This window comes from Dromiciops gliroides, chromosome 6 (genome assembly GCF_019393635.1).
Source record: "Dromiciops gliroides isolate mDroGli1 chromosome 6, mDroGli1.pri, whole genome shotgun sequence".
Lineage (NCBI taxonomy): Eukaryota > Metazoa > Chordata > Mammalia > Microbiotheria > Microbiotheriidae > Dromiciops > Dromiciops gliroides.
Window position 1 is genome coordinate 184,579,444 of NC_057866.1, and position 14,930 is coordinate 184,594,373.

The 14,930-nt window shown below is 35.1% G+C and overlaps 1 protein-coding gene across 2 annotated transcripts in view; it reads left to right on the forward strand.

Annotated features, from left to right (window-relative positions):
• TLL1 (tolloid like 1) overlaps nucleotides 1-14,930 on the forward strand; it is a 277,598-nt gene that overhangs the window by 211,571 nt on the left and 51,097 nt on the right. For both annotated transcript variants that reach the window (XM_043971079.1, XM_043971080.1), the window contains one exon: nucleotides 12,231-12,356. In XM_043971079.1, the coding sequence (XP_043827014.1) occupies nucleotides 12,231-12,356 (126 nt within the window). The remainder of the gene's footprint in view (nucleotides 1-12,230; nucleotides 12,357-14,930) is intronic.

The window sequence follows — 14,930 nt, forward strand, 5'->3', positions numbered from 1 at the left end:
TAATTAGTTATCAGATTATATTTTATTCTTCTTGGGGCGATATGAAAATCTCAACATGCCTCCAAATTGTCATGTCTAGGGCAAGTTTTGGGTATAGAATTTAGTTGATACCAAGTCCAGAGCCAAGGATATCTTCAGGAAGACTTCAAGTCTTGCCTCTGATGTAACACACACACTTATTAGCAAATCACTTCACAGGCAACTCTCTCAAACTTTAAGTTGCATTGTAGTTCCTGGGCTGCTTCCCCAAAAGGAGTTTTCTTACCAGGAGTTTCCTGTGCCATCGATATCTTAGGTCCACACCAATATTGTTTTGTTTTTTTTTAATAAAAAGTTTTATATGCTTCACTGAGATCCACTTCATGATCTAAAGTGTACTCACTGTAAATTTTCTGACTTCCCCTCCTTCCTTCCTTATTCTACCCCTTAACCAACTTTAATCTTAGTTTTTTTTTCTTCTCAGGTATTCATTATTTTCCAAGTAGATTCTTGATATATTTGTTTAATGAGAAAGTACACTTTCTGTAAATATAAATTACAATTATATATGCACCTTATTTTTATTTATTTATTCATTCATTCATTTATTTATTCATTCATTTATTCATTGATTGATTGATGGTGAGTCAATTGGTGTTAAGTGACTTGCTCAGGGTCACACAGCTAGTAATTGTTAAGTGTCTGAGGCCAGATTTGAATTCAGGTCCTCCTGAATCCGGGGCTGGTGATCTATCCACTGTGTCACCCAGCTGCCCCTACACCTTATTTTTATTCAATGAGCAAGACACTAAAAGAGACAGTTTAGCTTGAAATTTTCCTACAACAAAATTAATTTTGATCACATCTAAATTGTAAAATATAACTTTTAATATGTTAGTATTAAAATTTGTTACTCTGTATTTTAAAACTTGTTAAGTTAACATTAGGCTTTCAAAAACCTGGTTTCTAATCCTCACTTCTGGACTTTCTTAGACTGTAACATTAAAACAAACAACGTGTATTTCCATCTGATAGTACAGATAAAGAAAAATATATAAATATGTTGTTCTCTACTGTGTATATGGAAGGATTTTAATCTTGTCATTAATTGCTCTTCTACCACGACTACCTGGGTCAGAACCTGTGATTGCACTTGTCAGTTAAGTATAAACTGTGTTTACTTGTGTTCATTATTTGGGAAACATTCTTCTTTGGAGCAATTATAGTTTTAAATATAATTTCATCTATTATAAATCTATCTGGTAAGACTAACTGGTAGATACCAGAACCTATTCTACATAATATGGTGAGTACATAAACATTTGTTAACTGCTCTTACAACCTTAAATTTTATTCCCCTTTGCTAGTAACATATGGTAATTCATCTGTTGTTGCCCTTAGCATATCCATGACCCGGGAACAATTTTATTGCTAGATTGTTGGTTTGTCCAATCTGAGATGGTTATCATTAATGTTTTATTATTAATGTTCCTTATATGAAGCATAAAACCATTTGGCAGTGTCGTTTAGATTGCAGTTTCTGAAAAGACAACTGGTTAAGACCTAGTAGTTGGATTCTTTCCCATTAAGTTTTCTAGGGTTCTTAGGAGGTTTGTTTCAGAAATGAAATGGAGACAAAGGCATGTTGTTGTTGTTGTTTTCAGTGAACATTATGTTACTACAAACAGGTTGACATTAATGTTAGAACTCAGTTAATTAAACATTTTATTGAGCCAACAGTTATATCTACTCCAGAAAATTTCACTCAAATCATTACAAAAGTTTTGTGAAATGTTAAGAATAATAAAATCTTTGTTTGAAGACCAGGAAGAATTCTAAACATCTTCTCATGGATATATAGATCAAATGTATGTTTTGCTTGTCCGTGGTTATGTCATATAGATGTTCTATACATTTTTTCAATAGGTGGGGGAAAGTGAGGGGGAAGAAAAATGTGAATGGTTGAAAACTAAAAAAAAAAGAAAATAAGAAAATAATTATTATAGTTAAAATTTTTTTGTAGTATCCAAAATGAATGAATTTTAACAATCCACTTTATGAGAAAAATGGTTACTATTCAGTTTTTGAGCTTTTTGTATGATTTTTTAAAAAGATTCTAATTTGCTGGACCCATTTGATGAATGTTACATTATTTTTGAAAAATTCTGTTAAGGAGTATTAAATAAAGAGATATACATATAGGGCTAGATTATTGCAAACCTAGTGAGATAGTCACATTATTCTAATTCTCATTACATATTTCCATTGGTCCAAATCATAGTTTATATAAATATACCTTTAAATAATGTGGAGTCAAATACATATGTCTTGCTTCATGGGCTTCATTATTCACACTAAGTGGGATTCATTATTTATCCTAAATAGTACCTAACAGTGTAGTGCTTTAGATGCACATGCATATGTACATATTTAATATTTCATTCATGAATTCCTCAATGTGGGTACCCTCCTCTCCAGTGGTACACATCTAAATTGAGTCACAGAATGATTGACAATGATGTGCTCCTATTAATCCTCCATGTTTTCTTATCCAGTGTGCTGGGGGTTTTCCACTAGGTCTTTGACTATTTCATAGGTACCAGTGTGACATTCAAGTTGTTCAAATGGTCCAAGATTTTCCAGTCATCCTCGATAATAGCTTTTTACATCTTGTAACCTGCTGAAAAATACTTATCATGCATCTCTCCATTTGCCCGTGGGGTCGCCTGTAATTTTTATACATAATGAGACCAGCTCTGCTGTTTGCCTTTGCCATGAAAACCTGAGACCATCTCCTATCTTCCATGGGGCTATAACTTCCCTGTTTTCTATTTGCCCTTGTGACTAGAATGTTTACATTGATGTGATTCATTCCCTTAGTCAACTCACTGGCCGACAAGGATCTCATAATCGAGGCATCAATAATTAAATTAATATTTATAGTTAATCTGAACCCATTTTGTGCTAGTACTGCTAAAGTTAATGAGGGTCTGAAGATAATATTGTATTTTTCTTTGTTTCATAGGTTACTATGTTTTAAAAATTAATTACCTAATGCATAAAAATATGTGTAAAGCAAAGGTCTTTTTCATGAGGATTCATTTAACTTTCTCTGGTAATTTTTGGTGCTGAGTCCAATATAGAGAAAACTAAGTAGGCCCAGCCATGACCTCAACCTAAAACATGAGAGTAAATCTTATATTATTGGCTATATTCCTTACATGTATGCTATATGGCTAACTGTAAAATAGAGCATTGTTTAGGGTTGAAAATACTATGAAGTCCAGTAATGACAGCCGAATGAAGTTTGAATTGAGGGATTAAAGAGCTTCTATAAGGAGAAACCTACATTTTAAAAATAAAATATTTATGAAGTAGTCTCTCTTTTAAAATTTTTTTTTTTGGTGGGGCCAATGAGGGTTAAGTGACTTGCCGAGGGTCACACAGCTGGTGTCAAGTGTCTGAGGCTGAATTTGAAATCAGGTCCTCCTGAATCGAAGGCCAGTGCTTTATCCACTGTGCCACCTAGCTGCCCCCTGAAGTAGTCTCTCTTAACAATGTGGACATAAGAAGGGGAAAGGGAAGTTTTTACATAAGATTTTCTACAACAAATCCCATCTACACACTTACATATTTGAGAGATGTAATGAATATAAAATCCTTTTGTGGTTCTATTTTGTTCAGTAAAGCAGTGAATTCAGTAGAAATAATGCAGTGCTACTCGAAGACATACCTCTATTAAGTTACTTTTCACCCATTTTAGATAGATACTTTAGATAGTTAGTTACTTTTCATCCATTTTCACCCATGATAGATTTGAGCGTAGTGATATTTGTATTCAGTGTTCTGTTCTGCATCAGAATCAAGACAATTATAAAGGAGGGAGATATTCTCACCGAAGATTTCAGGGGCAATATCTTATGCAAAGATCAAGTAGAAGAGAATTCCCTGTTACAGGCATGCTTTCTAGTTGTTCCTTGCAGAAGACATCATACTGATTACACCAGGCTGTGAAACAACACAGCGTTCCTTAATGAGATCCACGTGCACTCAGAAGAAGTCAACCAGCCATTCATGTTGAAAAAGCACAGTGGATGAAAGAAACATGCTGCCCTGATTATGATACACAGTTGAATGGGCCACTCATTGAGTTAATCCAACAAAATATACATCGTTAAAAGTGCTTTTGGTGAAAGATGAAACGGGCCTAGCATTAAATATGAGGACAAAAGTGGGCTTACATTTGACATAAAACATAAATTGGAATTAAATTTGGGGAATTATATACCTCACAGAGATGATGACCTCCTGCTCCTACAGTAACCATGCTTCTTTTTTTTTAAAGCAGTATTTTCTTGATAAGTATATAGGATCGGATAGAGCACCAGCCCTGGAGTCAGGAGTACCTGAGTTCAAATCCGGCCTCAGACACTTAACTCTTACTAGCTGTGTGACCCTGGGCAAGTCACTTAACCCCAATTGCCTCACTAAAAAAAAAAAAAAAAAAAAAATAAGTATATAGGATCACGAGAAATGTTTATCTCAGAATTAAAACTGCATGTGGCTCAAAGGGGAATAATCGGACTATATGTTGTTATTGTAATAAAGCATTTATTAATTGTTACTATACTCTAATTTTATTTGGTAAGTAGTAAATATCTAAACAAGTGACAACCATGTCTTGTAATAAATAAATTAGAAAAGAATTTAAAAAGTAAAAAATTAGATCCCAAGGAGGGAAAAAACCCAAGAAATTATTTGCATTAAAAAAGTAGGCTTTTTCATTTTAAATACTTTGGAAAATTCCAGTAAACCACACTTTAAAAATAATCCCTCAAATAATATAAAGAAAACAGAATCCAATCATCCTTCCTTTCTCAGATAATGTCATTCCTTTAATAAAAAGGTTTGGTAGTAAAATATAAATAGTTGATAAATAAAAGTTTTTGGGGTGGTTCTCAATTTTTAAATATGTTAAAGTCTCAGGGCAGCTAGGTGGCACAGTGGATAAAGTACTGGCCCTGGATTCAGGAAGATCTGAGTTCAAATCCACCCTCAGACACTTGACACTAACTGTGTGACCCTGGGCAAGTCACTTAACCCACATTGTCCCCCCCAAAAAAAAAGAATGTAAAAGACCATAAAGTAACTGATTGGGCAGCATGAGATTTATTTCAATTTGAGCAAATAATTTTATGTTTCTGAGTGTAAATTCCTCCATCTGAAATTGATAGGGTTGGACTGGACTCTAAGGTAAATTCAAGTCCTTCAATTCTTTGATTATTGTCTAGGTTTCTTAACTTTTGTGTGTCATGGTCTCCTTCAACAAGTTGGTGAAGCCAATGGATCTCGTCTCAGAACCAAATTTTTAGATGCATAAAACAAAATTCCTAGTATTACAGTAGAAACCAATTATATTGAAGTAGTTATAAAAATAGTTTAAAAAGAGTTCACAGACCATTTCAAATTAATATTCTTGTATGTACCTGTCTTTCATTTTAAGTGTGTATTTGCAACAATCCTATAATTTCATTATTTAAGTCCATTATTTGTATTTGGATATGTGATTTTGCTGATTCATTATAGAACCCACTTTAGAATGATGTGTTCCAGGTCTTGGATTCTCACTCTAAATGTAGCATAAGTTCCAATAGACTTTTATAGTGAAAGGAGTTGGAGTAGGGGACTTTTGTTGGTGCTGTGTTTGGGGGGTGTTTTACTGAATGCTTTCAAATTAACAGTTGTTTTAATTTTTTTTAACCCTGAGCTTTTAGTATTTGAGTACACACTCACCTCTGGTTCCATCCTGGTACATGTTTTTTTATTCCTACAGACAAGAAAGCTACCTGCAAAGAGAAAATTTTTATTTTTGAATCTTGCAAGAATTTGCCAGGTCGTGTACGTATCTTTCACAGACTGATGGCTTCTGAAACTCTCAGAGGTATGATGATAAGCCTCTGATTGGTAAAAGCCACCCCCCCCCAATAATGGATCTTTTCTTATTAGAAAAATAGAGGGAAAATGTTCATACCAAAGTAGGAGGCTGATTTTCATTTTTCAAGAACAACAAATGTTTTTATTTCTACTCAGCAAAACATTTGTTTCTTTAACTAACATAGAGCTAATTTTCTCTCTCCATTTTGAATGCACAATATAGAAATGCTGGAAAAATTCAAACAACTAAAATATCAGTTGTGGTTTAAAGCTGCTTTTTAAATTCTCAGGGACTAATGATCCAGTCCTTATAGAAAGTTTTCAGACTTTCTCCTGCATTCTCACTCCCTCTCTCCTTTCCTTTCTTTTGTACAGTCAAATTTGTATAAGTGATACTGCCAGGAGAAGGATAAAGAGGAGGTGAAACTAAAGTCAGACATTTTATTTAATTGCCTGAAGGAGGAGGATTTAATGAAATAGTTCTGGAAAATCTGTGGATTCCTTCTATCAGTAATATTCCCTCTTCCCTTTTAAAAACCACCATATAATTAAGAAATAATTGGCATTTTATTAATTTTTGCCCAGATTAAAAAAAATCCTATTGACATTGTGCCAGCTATCTAAAAATATAACCTAAGCATAAATTACATAATTTGATAAAATAGGAAGGCATTAAGGGATAAATAATAGGGGCTGTTGTAGCTAGAGAGCAATCCTTATTTAGAAAGATCTTGGTTAACATCCCATCTCTGATATGTACTGGCTTGGTGAGGCTCAGCAAACTGTTTAACCTCTCATTTTGCCCAGAAAAATTCTCAGCACTTTAACTTGTAGTGTACATGCTAGTTTTCCGAAGTTTCCATGTCAGAGATTCCTTACACTGAGAGAATTAGAGGATTGGTTAATAAAATGAAACATTTTTTAAAAATTAAAATAGCTAGGGGACAGCTAGGTGGCTCAGTGGATGAAGCACTGTCCCTGGATTCAGGAGGACCTGAGTTCAAATCCGGCCTCAGACACTTGACACTTACTAGCTGTGTGACCCTGGGCAAGTCACTTAACCCACATTGCCCTGAAAAAAAAAATAGCTAAATAAGATTTTATATATGCTGAAAACAGTGTTTGTCTTTTTCTGGCATTAGGCCTTTTCTTTTTTGCTTTTGGCTTAACCTTTTGTTTAATACCATTTCTTGAATTATATAGATTGTTCAAACATAGCTTTCAAACTTACCTGACTCTCAATTGTAAGTCATTTTGACTATGTTAGCCAAAAAGGATGTTCATTTAAAGGATTTTAAATAGACCATTAAGAATAGAACATGCCACAAGAGAGATTACATTAATACCAGGTTTGTTCCTGTTTGTTGTTATTGTTGATTTTAGGGAGAGGGGGAAGAAATTTGACTTTGAAATAAAAAAGGCCAAAGGCAGTTACTTAATTTTCTATCAAGACTTTTGGAGATTTACTATAGTTTTCAGTAATTTCAATAAAAATCCTTATAAACCCCAAAACTTAACCTTATTGATCTGTATTTATGTTTTTGCCTTAATATCTTTTTATGTTAATATGTATAGTATATGCAAGTGCACCAGTGTAAACTGATTTTAAATATAACATAAAAGTCAATAAGGCAGCCTCTAACTTACACATAGATTGTGTTCCACATATATCCATTGTAAGTTAACTCAGAACTGAGAACACATATTCCCATAGAAAAAATTATAGTTATTATATTCCAATGGGCAGTTTATTGAGTAAATCAGAAGCACTTAAAAATCACGTTAGGTAGCAAACATTGTCCTGCTTCTCATGTAGAGAGATATAGCAGCTCAGGAAAGTAACAGTTTGGAATATACCAGTGTTTGAAAAATTTTATGGAAAAGGATCATCAAACAAGAGCATCTCCACTCATTAAAATAGGATGAAATATTGGAAACAGGGGAGAAGACAGTGTTTCAGTAGGAGACTCAACAGAACAAAGTAATGCCTAGGATATTTAAGGCTGAACCAAAAAGGAGAATGGCAAACAAAGATGATAAATACCAGTTAAAAGTTTATTAATAAACTCTTTTTTTTTTACCATTACAGATAGTGGGCGCATCACATTCACGTTCTAATATCTTAGTTCTTGTCCTACTATACTAATCAAGTAAGTCAAAATGAACTGAATAAAAACAAAGATAGGAAGAGGAGCTGTACTGGATGGATCAGTTAGATCCCAAGGAGGTCTATGCTGGAGGCAACATGAGTTTTAGAACATGGAAGGATTGATTCCCAAGGTATCTGAGGGAGGAGAAGGTACCAAATGTATGTGGTGAAAAATCTTGCATATCATTACTACTAACGATGACAGTAACTTCAAAAATCATATATTCCCTTCTAATCTAAACATGCATCAAGGTCAGCCTTGATGAGTAAATTAGAAGGCAATCAATGAGTTTTTTCAGATTACTTTTTACAGTAGCAGATCTCCATCATATCACCATCTTTCAGATGTTGAAAAAATAGTTTATCCGCTGCTTATCGTTTATTAACTGTTTTTAAAAAGAATTTGATTTAGCAAAACCAGCACTTCCAAAGCTTTTAAGGAGTTTCTTCACTTTAAAAGATAAAACAACAGTGATAACCTCATTCAGGGACCTCTTTATTATTAATATCAAAGAGAGCATAAAACATGGAGATGTATAATCATCAATGCTATTTGCAACTTATTACAGGAGATCTAGCAGAGAGTTCAAATCAAAGAGAATCTCTTTAGGATAGTGAGATTCTCTAGATGTTCCTGTTTTGGCATTGCACTGATTACAACAATCCACAGAACATTGTACTTACTCATAAATGAGATTCTTAATCATTCAAAAGAGTTTTTCCTATTTATCCAGAAAAGGAAAAAAAAAAGTGGATGAAAAAGTCTGGTAGACAACCTATAGAGCTCATCATCATTGTATCTATGTCTATATGTATTATCTGTTTATTTCATATATGTCTTAAAGAGACCCTACAAATGGGCAATGGGATTGGCCCAGAATTGAATAGGAGGAGAAAAGAGGAATGAATTGCCTTTGGGAAATTTTAAATGACTCCTAAGCTTCCCCTTAAAGCAAAGCATCATCTTTTTGAACACAGATATTTTTTTAGTGATGTTGCATGGCTCTGGGTCATGGGCAGTGCAATCTAGGAAAATTTGAAATTGAAGATAGAACTAAAAGACAATAAAATGGTATGTGATGAATGAATGAAAAAATTAATAAGTATTCATAATGTGCAAAGCATATACTATGTGCTAAGGATACAAATATAAGCAAGTAAGACAGTTCGTGCCTTCAAGGACCCTTAAATTATAATGGAAAAAGATAGTGGATAAAGAGGAACTATAAAGGAAATTGGGTAAACAAGCAGAGGCATAGTGTGGAATAGACTGAGAAATGATATTATATGGAGGTTCGATTCTGGGCAAGGTCAGGCAAAATCTCACCTCTGAGAGCCCAGGGAAGAGTACAGATGGTTTCATTGTGAGGCAAATGAAGAGTGTACCTATAGAGCAGGTAGTATGGTTTGAAAATGGCTGGGAAGTGATGAAAAGGCCTAGTTCTGGGCAATATAGAATAAAGGTTCCATGATGGGTGTAAACAAACTAAAACACATTACAAACAATAAATTATAAAAGATGTGAATATAAATGATGTAAATGATGTCCTCAATGAAGTAAATGTATTATCAAAAAAGAAAATGGGTTTCTCACATTGTGAGAGAAAGGAATAATTTAGGATTGGCCTCTGTGTTCTACCAGTAAACTTGAACTTTTGGGAGATTGTAAGCTCCTTGAGGGCAGGACCTTTTTTGCCTCTTTTTATGTCCTCAGTGCTTAGCACAATTCATTACACATAGGAGGTATTTAATAAATGTTTATTTATTTGGGAGAATGCAAGGAAGACCTCCATCCTGTCAGGTAGGGTTCTATGTTTAGCATTTTAGAAATTTGCAGACAGATATTGCCCAGGAACAACAGAGACATAAATGGGTGGTAATCTTCATTCTTTGAAGGAATACCCACACTGATGTAATCACAGATCCATTGGAGAAGTAGAGACTTGGTGATGGAATCAGCCTTAGAAGTCATCTAGTCCAGCACCCTCATGGTAGAGTTGGAATTCAAATCCTGACCTCTGCTCCCAAATCCAGTGTTCTCATTCTCATTCATTGATTCATTCTCTCTCTCTCCCTCCCTCTCTCCCTCCCTGCCTCTCCCCTTTCCCTATTCCTGTCCCTCTCTCCATATGTGTTAGAATAGTTTTGGTAGTATTTTAGATGTGTTAAACAATATACTTATTTAACCTTTAGGCCATAACATACGACAAGAATAATATTCATAATAATATTTCACCTACACTTTTCTACCATCTATAGCATCATTTCAATGAGAAAATGCATCCCATGTTCTAGCTTGGGATTTCTAAAACCATCTCTACTCACTTTTGTGGCAAGCACTCTCCCCCTACAAGATGGAGGATAGGTCAGGCTATGGTCAAATACAAAATCTGAGCCTCGATTATTTGGTGAGCCCTCTATGTCTGCACAATTAAAAGGTACCTCTCAACTATGTTTGCTCTAAATCAAAGAAGAAAGAATAATGGCCTACATGGTGCTAGTTGTTCCAGATGTTCCTATGTACAGGTCTTTTATCAGTCAAGTACTAACTGAGCAATTAAAACCTTGGCTTGATTCTTGGCATTCTCAATTGTTACTAATTGATGCAATAACATTAGTAAGTGAGGCTCCTGAGGACTATACACACACACATTCACAGATATACACATATTCTTTTCAAAATTGATATTCCACTTTGGAAAATGATTTGATTTGTACAGTTTGTTTTGTTTAATTTCCACAGTGAGCTTGAAAAGGGCAGAAATAATGGTAATTTATGTAGGAAATGTTCTGTAGCTGTTTGGGGATTCTGTAAGATCACCTAATAATTTGATTCTATCATAGAATCCGATATTATTATTTTTAATTGACAATGAAATAGCCCAGCAGATTGTATTAACTTTGTGAAAGTAAAGCCATGCAATATAAATTCAGCATGTCAGAGGTAGAAGGGTGGACAGGTCCTTGCTATTGAATAGGTTTTGCTTAGATATTTCTATCCTAAAAATATTTCATAGATTGAATTGTGAATCTTATTTTTGCATATATTTATAAGCTGAAGCAGATCCCGATAAAAAAGATGTTAGCTTCTAGTTCTGAGTTATTCTAACCCCTGATAGCAATATAATCTTTATTCTCTTTTCTGAATGTGAAAGTGACAGAAGCTTGTGTGATGTGGTCTTGAATATGTATGTCAGAAACAGTCTGCCAGTTCTGATTTTAATGGACCAGTCCTACTTGAATTGACAGCTGAATGACATCGAATGGTGACAGCTGATGCCTCTCCCTGGAATGACTGCCTGCTAATCTAGTTTGGCTTTTATCCCTGCAGTGAATTTGTTAGCTATTTAATGCAGCTCATATTTCCTATCCTAACCTCTACTTTACTTTTAGTGCACTAAAAGCCCCTTTTAGAGGATTACTTGTTAATAAACAAGACTGCCAGCAACATGGTAGATTTGTTTAAAATACATAAAAATGGTTTCTTCCTTATGTTAGTCTAACAATGCCTTTTCCTGTCTTGGCGTGTTTTGAAATGTCCAGATTCATTAAATGCTAAGCACATTTGGGAAGCTGTTGGAAAAAAAGTCACCTGCAGTAGCTTTGATTTTCTTTCTTTCTTTTTTTTTTGCTGAATGATTTTAACAAAATGAATCTGCATGAAACCTGGAACCTTGTTTAGCTTAAATGTTTTTGTATAACCATGGTTCTATATTTGGAACTTTTTGTTTATTTCTCTGTATAGAATGATTATTTACTCTACCGAAACTGTTTCCAAGGCATTTTCTCCCAGATAGTCAAAAGAGTTAACCAAGTAAGAATTTGGGAATAAATAGAATTTGTAGGTCAATGCTAACCCCCAACCAAGAATTTTTCTCTTTCTACCCCAATCCTACCTCACTCTTCTCCACTAAGGAATGATATGTCATTTTATTATGATGAATTATCTGAGTGGAAAATGACCTAGTATTCCATGGTACAAGGTTGCAGGCTGAATAATGAATGGGCAAAACTAAGGCACAATAAAAAGATATTGAGAACAATGAAGTCACTGCCTTAGTTTGCCCTTTTCTGGACTCAAAGAATCACTAATTGATTATTTTTCCCCCTGTATTCTGTATCATGTCTATTCTTCTATGTAATACTGTCCTATGCATCTCTTTGTTAGACAAAGATGAATGCTCTAAGGATAATGGTGGATGTCAACATGAATGCATCAATACTGTGGGAAGCTATGTGTGTCAGTGCAGAAATGGATTTGTGCTTCATGAGAACAAACATGACTGCAAGGAAGGTAAGTGGAGGCTCCTTTGGTTAGTAGATGACACTAGCATTGAAGAATTTGGATATAGCAATATGTCAGGAATGTAACATTGGTGAACTTCAGTCCATAATCAAATCTCCCAACTTCCTCTGCCACATTCCTTGGGAACTTCAGAATTTAAGCCCACAACTCTGTCTTCTCCATTCTATAAACTCTTTGACCTCTGTTTTAACTATATTTTAAGTCCTTGCCAGGACACTTTAGTCCTCACCATTACACAAAATGTTTAACTCTCTTCTCTAGCAACGATGTCCTGTCCTAACTTTTGTTTCTTATTCTACTCATATGTCATTTGTCCTTGACTTCATTCTCTTGTATCCTCTCAAGTCTTCCAGTCCATTCACTGAGTTCTGGCCTTACTTCCCTCTTTTCCTAGTTTTGATTATAGGATTAGCCATTTCAATAATATGTTTCTTTACTCTTGGCTCTTTATTTATTTATTTTTTGGTGGGGCAATGAGGGCTAAGTGACTTGCTCAGGGTCACACAGCTAGTAAGTGTCAAGTGTCTGAGGCTGGATTTGAACTCAGGTACTGTGAATGCAGGGCCAGTGCTTTATACACTGCACTACGTAGCTGCCCCCTGCTCTTGGCTCTTTTGACCCTACAGATTTTTATCCATTCCCAGTTTGGAGCCTAACCCCTAAGCCGGAATAATCTTATCAGTTTGCTTCTTTGGAACTCCTCATAGAATCATACATTTAGAACTAGAAGAAGTCTTAATCCAAAATTTTCTTTCATAGATAAAATGACTGAGATACAGAGAGGAAAAATTCTTTTCCCAAGGTACTTACTTAGTAAGTGGCAGGAGTTAGATTTGAATACAGGTCCTTTCACCCCAAATCCATTTCTCTCTGCTGTAGCACACTGCTTCTTCCTGAATGGCTGAATTGGCATCCTTGGTTGTTTTTGTTTTTGCCCAGCTATTGCCATGGAGATAGTGAAGGTAATAGTTCTCTACTTGGAGGAAATTCAAGGGAACCTATAGGGTAGGAATATTCACATGCCCCAAGGTATGAAACCACACTCAGCATATTGAAAGAAGTCAGTATTAAGAAGAAAACCTTATTGTATCCTTCATAATTACTGGAGTTAACCCTGGATCTTGTCTCTTGTTATTAGAACTGTTGTGATCCTTGTTTTGACCTTGATTCTGTTTTAGAAATTAATAACTCTGCCAAATTACCTCTGGACCAGGTTCCATATTCTTGTCTATCAGTTATGGCTTTTTCTAACAATGACTCTTTCCCCTACCTGTTCAGGACCTTCCCAGCTGACCCCTTCTATTTCTCAAACCAAAAAGGACATAACTCAATACAATGGAAGCCAAACAGCTACAACCAGAGCTGAGTCTGACTGCAGCCCCAACTCTCTTGTTTTCCTCATCTGTCCTCTTCATATACCCTCCAGTTTCAGAAGAGGAACTGGCTTTCCTCCTGGCCAAAGCCAACCTCCCACCAGTAACCTCAATTTCAGTTTTTCCCTCCTTCTTGACCTTCTTCAATTACATCTTCACTTCTTCTTGTACATCTTCACTGTCTTCTTTAGAACTCCTTCCCCTCTGCCTACAGTAAACTCAGCTCTCCCCTTTCCCTATGCCTCCCTCTAATTCTCTTGACCCTGCTGCCTTCTTAAATAATTACCCCTCCTCCTTTTTTGTTTATTCCTCTCCCTTTTACTGCAAAACTTGTAACAAGAGTAGTGGTTGATACCTGCTAACTTTACTTCTTTAATACTATCTTATTCTTTAACATTCTTCAACCCCTTACTCACCAGTGGCTGACTTCCATCTCTACCACTCTCTCTCCAAGTTCACTGACTTCCTTGTTGATGAATCCCATGACCTCATTCTATGTAACCTTTTGGTAGCGTTTGATACTATTGACCATTTCCCTCTTCTTGATATATTTTCCTTCTTTTTATTACAGTATACAACAGATTAATTTTTCTCCTTCCACCTCTGAGGTTATCTTTTCTCTATAACCTTTTATAGTTTCATCTCCTCTTCCCACCCCACTTAAACATGGGCATGATCCAAGGTTCTTTCTTCTCCTCATTTACTGGGGTGGATTCAATCATCACCTCTATACATATGAGTCTCAATATAGATATATAGTTCTCTCCCTAGAGAGCTCCAGTCCCATAGTTATGACTCCTTTTTGGGAATCTCCCCCTGGACATTCCATTGATCCTTGAACTTAACATGTATGTAACATAACTCATCTTCCTCACAAGTACTGCTTCTTTATTCAGTTTCTCTTTTTCTTGTTATGGAAGCAATATTCTTCCACATATCCATGTTTGTCACCTTGAAATTATTTTTGATATGTCCTCCCTCCTTCTTGCTCTTTGAGTAATGAAATCCTGTTACATATATATTTTTTTTCATTATGAAAATTGGAGATCTGATAGTCAACAAAGAATGTCCATGTCTGTAACATTTTTCTTTTGGTGAAGTATTTGAAGTAAAAAGTATCTGACCCAGTTTGCCTTTGTATCCTTCAGAATTCTTACTGCATTTTTCATTTCATTTGCTTTTTAATGGA